At 41.6% G+C, this 4639-nt stretch overlaps 1 protein-coding gene across 1 annotated transcript; it reads right to left on the bottom strand.

Annotated features, from left to right (window-relative positions):
• Nucleotides 1–2819: 2819 nt before the first annotated feature.
• On the bottom strand, nt 2820–4629 carry LOC146482034 (ryncolin-1-like). Its single transcript, XM_085108165.1, has 3 exons — nt 4320–4629; nt 3589–3969; nt 2820–3155 (listed from the first exon to the last, which is right to left on the bottom strand). The coding sequence occupies exons 1-3, from the start codon at nt 4552–4554 to the stop codon at nt 2899–2901; spliced, it is 873 nt and encodes a 290-aa protein (XP_084964291.1). The 5' UTR covers nt 4555–4629; the 3' UTR covers nt 2820–2898.
• Nucleotides 4630–4639: the final 10 nt, after the last annotated feature.

Below are 4639 nucleotides of genomic sequence, written 5' to 3' on the forward strand. Positions count from 1 at the left end.
GAAACTCCGCCTTGCTCAAATCGATTCAGTCAGCGGCTCGGTCTTGTTCTGGAATTTCTTCGATTACTTCAGGTCGATGTGAAATCCACTTTCAAAATGAATGCGCAAGGTTCTCAGATAAGTCCAGTGTGGGGCTCACCCCCCAAGTCTTCTTTGCCGTCTATGCGTCCGATCGCGGTCCATCCTATTGGGCAGAGCCTCGCACTCGGTTCGTTTCGTTTGCCCGGAATTTCTTTCATCGTGGTCATCAGTTCATAGTTATCTGCTCCAAGAAGGACATCGATCGTTCCTCTTCGGGCAAGCTGTGGAAAAGGTATTTCGCTAAGGGTGTGACCATTTGTGGTTTCACCCAGGTGATGGCTTTCATTCCTCCACAAGTCTTCTGAGACGTCTTTGAAGGAAGACAACCTTTTCATGCATCTGTGCTGCTTCCATTGTGGCTGTATGTGTACATGCGTCCCCATCCGTGATCTGGGAAGTTTCACTTTCTTGACTTAAATGTGTCTGATTAGCATTACCGTTACCCCCTCTGCTTTCCTGGCAGGCTTTTTTTTGTTTCGTTGTCCGCCACTGGTGGTAAAGAACTTGTTCCGTCTGAACTTCCGTGTTGTGATTCTCGACGCAAAGCAGCTCTTTCTGCATGAAGTAGTCGGTGATGAGTATCCTTGGAACCGTCGATTTTGCACTCTCTGTAACTTGGACACGAGTTTCCAAGATGATCGTTACGCAGTTTCCCATCGTCTCTCTACTGGTCTTCCTTTAAATACGTCGCAGTGCCAAATCGGGATAACTGTCTCTCTCTCTCTCTCTCTCTCTCTCTCCTTCTTTGTGTCTGATCCGATTCCATTTCTAATCTCGGCAGCTTGTATCCAATATTCTGATTTTTCTGCAATCCAATCTTTCAGCTTCTCGAGCGACTCGTGTTCTTGGTTTTCCCTTATCCACCGGTAGTACTGAGCCAGCAACTTCTACGGTATTTTCTCGAGTATATACAAAGTTCCGTCTTTCAAGTATGATCTGCATTCATTTTCCTTCAGATTAATTACAGCTCTTTCCAACACATCCGCAGATCTTGAGCTTTAGCATCATCTTCACAAAGCGTATTCATCTTCTTGAGCTCTTGTAAATGGCGTCGCACTTGACGTCGACTTCCTCCGTACTTCCTTAGTAGTCTGGCTTTCGCCGTCTCATATGCCGCTTCAGAGGAGCCCAATCCCTTAACTGTCTCCGCGGCCTCACCAGTCAGACATCCTTCCAAACTCAACATTTTGAACTGCGCCGATAGGGAAGAGGAGTCCACACAGCTTGAAATATTGCAGCCTGCCACCTGGGGAATTCTAGCTTGTTCCCGCCGAATACAGGGATCTTAATTCGTTCAAGCTGTCCGCTCGCTGCGTTGCTAGAGCTGAACGATGCACCAGGGTGTTGATTGTTTGAGTTGCTGACTTCTCTTTTTTTATTTTACCCGCTCGGTTGTCGTCTTTAGCTTGCTGAGTTTCACGCATTTCTCCCGATACAACATTACGCGCATTACATAAGTTACTAACTTGAGTTAACATGATGACGCGAGCTTGACTAAGCTCTCGATCTACTTGCTCGTTAATTTCTTCTATTTCTTCACTCGTTTTCCTCTCCTTTTCTTCATCTTGTAACTTATAAACCGTTTCTAATTCTCTCCCTCATAGCGTCATCATCTTAACGTCATCTCTCAACCTTTCAAAGCGTTCTATTACCGGCTCCACTACCTTGTGTCTATCATACAACTCCTCCGATACTAACAGAGTTAACTGGTTTAACATCCGAGTTAAATTCGACTTCGGATTCTTTTTCTCTCTTGTCAACACTCCAACTACCGTATGTAATTGAATGACTTCGTTCTCATACTTTTCTTGATCGTCTTGTTTTTCCTCGTTGGCCATTTCGTCTTCGAATGTCGATTCGTGATTTGAAAATTCGCAGCGTCGGCGCGGCCGATTCCTTCCTCCAAACACACTACACGAAAATGTTGCAAACTTCTCCGAAATAACCTTTAGAATCCGGTTCGAAGAACCAAAAATGTTCAGGCGATTTCCTAAACATAGAGTTCCGTAAAGTCCCAGCCCTAAAATCTCCCAAAAGTCCGAAAATAACTGTCCATAAACCAAGCAACCACAGAGCTTCAATCCAAAATCCAACTCTGTTTATTTTTGCTCGCGCGATAAATACAACACCCCATCAATTTCAAAACTTACAAACCAGCCATGCGCGCGCGCTTTTAAATAAGGCAATCAGCAGCGAAATCTATCAATTAAACGAAACTTGTCAGCGCGCGATCTGAAAGGCGTAAATTCAATATCAAGTTTCATAAAGTTTTCTTTAAAGTCACAACACCCTTACTCAACATAACAAAAACATCTACTCGGCATAACTTAACTATAGGCATTTTGATGACTATTGCCAGGAGTTTTGGCTTGAAACAAAATATTTTTTTAGTATCCTTACAGCTGATTTAAGTTGGTATAAAAATTCCTTTTTGAATACAAAAATGTAGGAAATTTCTTGCTTCAAAGCTTCATAATATGCATGATCAGCCAGTTACTTTAAAAAAGATTTTTTATCATGTTTCTGTTCCAATTGACGTGTGACTGTCCCACTAGTCCATGATACAAGGAATGACTAGGCGGATTATATTAAAATGATTTTCGGGAGGTGGAAGGGGGCGGGGGGGTCGCTACTTCGGGATTTATTAGGGGCCATGATTTTTTGACGTTTCTTTCGGGAGGTCGTTAATTTCGGAATTTCGTGGGCTTTAAACTCACTATAACAACAAAAAAAGTTCATTATACTCATTCAAGCCTTTAATTCTCTCGTTCACTTGTTACACTTCAGGGTAAATAAGCTGAGATACAACACAGAAGTTTAAAAGTCCTTTGGCCGTATCTTCATCTCAGACCTTTTCACAGAGTAGTCGTTATTTTTCCAGTGGTGCCACACCATTCCTCTGCTATCGATCTTCCCGTGGAGGTACAGACCATTCAGGTTAGAATGATGGCAACCGTTGTACCACCAACCGCCTTTATAAATCAAAGCACAGTTCCTTGAGTCCCCGTCATTATCCCTATCCTTGGTGGAAAATGCTAAACCACGATGATAACCGAGGGAATCACCAGCAGTACCTTAGAAACGAAAACAAAAAGCGTGCAAAATCTTACCTCCGTGAAAGAAGTATTAAGAAATCGCTACCATAACGGGCTGAAGAAGAGCTGTTTTGAAACGACATTTGAGATTGTAAGTCCGAGCATTTTCGTAGCTGAAGTAACGATATTTGATGTATGAATGATATTGACAAACTGTTGCATTCCTGAGCTATTTTAAAAATTCTTAAGAGGGAATAAGGGCTCATCATATATCTCTTCGAGATTATGAGAAGCGAGAAAAGTATACATTTTCAATTCGGAATTAACTGAAATTTCAGGTTAACAATCAATTTAAAGGTACAAAATAGCCACCTAACAACTCTAACTGTCAACTAAATAAAAGTGTTAACCACATTCTCATTTCTTTCCTACATCACAAAATTCAATCTGATCGAATCTCTTTTAACTTTACCTGAATAACTACCCAAGCTCATCTGGTATTTGGCCCTCTCGCTTGTCACAGCAAATGAACTGTATTCTGCAAATGCTGTGTTACCATGAAGGTCTTCCAAGTCGACGCGAAGCTTGTTGCTGCTACTAACAGTCAGGCGGTTAATCTTGTCCAGTCCGAGCCAAAACTCGCCTTTCAGATAACCGAAGCCTCGTTTGTAGGCATCCCAACCGCGCAAGAAATCTACAGAGCCATCCTGTCTCTTCTGAAACACCGTCCAACCTCCACCGGCTGTTTTGTGATCACAGAAAACTTCAAATTCACCCAAACCATCAGGATCGATTTTGTACACTCCACTGATCTGTTTGCCGAACTGGTAAACTTCGGCGCAGTTCTTGAAAACTGAAATTGATATAATAAAGGTAATCACATTTCGATCAGAGGACGTTTACTACACCAAGAATGTCCTTTTGAAAGCACATCACGTGTTTTCATTTATTCGGTTTCTCCACTCCTAATACTAATACACAAGATTAAAAAGTCACAAATATTAAATATCAACATACATCAAAAAAAAAATTTTTTGCGTTATAAACTTTAATTTCAAGATGACAACACATTAACGAGATAAACTGAAGGTGAAACTAAGACACTTTTATCTGATTTCATTTCATTCTTAGCTAAAATGTAGCGAGCAAAAAGCTTGCTAATTTACAGAAAAAATTTGTCTTTCAGCAAATTCTGTTACAAACCTTTTCTGTCTGAGCCGCCAGTTTGGTTTCCCTTCAGTGCTCTGATTTCTTCTCTTATTTCGGCCAGCTGTTGTTCGATCTTCTTGGTGTTTGGTCCGGCGTAAAAGTAATTGTTTACAATACACTGAGCCTTCTTCCCGTCGTTGTCACTTTTTGTGGGTTTCACGCTAGAGTTAGCAAGTGCCGCTACGATCGCGAAAACAGCGAACGAAACGATTGCGAAAAAATACTTCATTGCGTTCCTTGCAAATCAGTTAAAATAACACCAAATGCTTTATAAAACGATTGCTTGTTCCCGAAGACTCAGCTCCAAAACCGTT

This window comes from Pavona decussata, unplaced genomic scaffold (genome assembly GCF_977016875.1).
Source record: "Pavona decussata unplaced genomic scaffold, jaPavDecu1.1 SCAFFOLD_48, whole genome shotgun sequence".
In the NCBI taxonomy this organism is placed as follows: domain Eukaryota; kingdom Metazoa; phylum Cnidaria; class Anthozoa; order Scleractinia; family Agariciidae; genus Pavona; species Pavona decussata.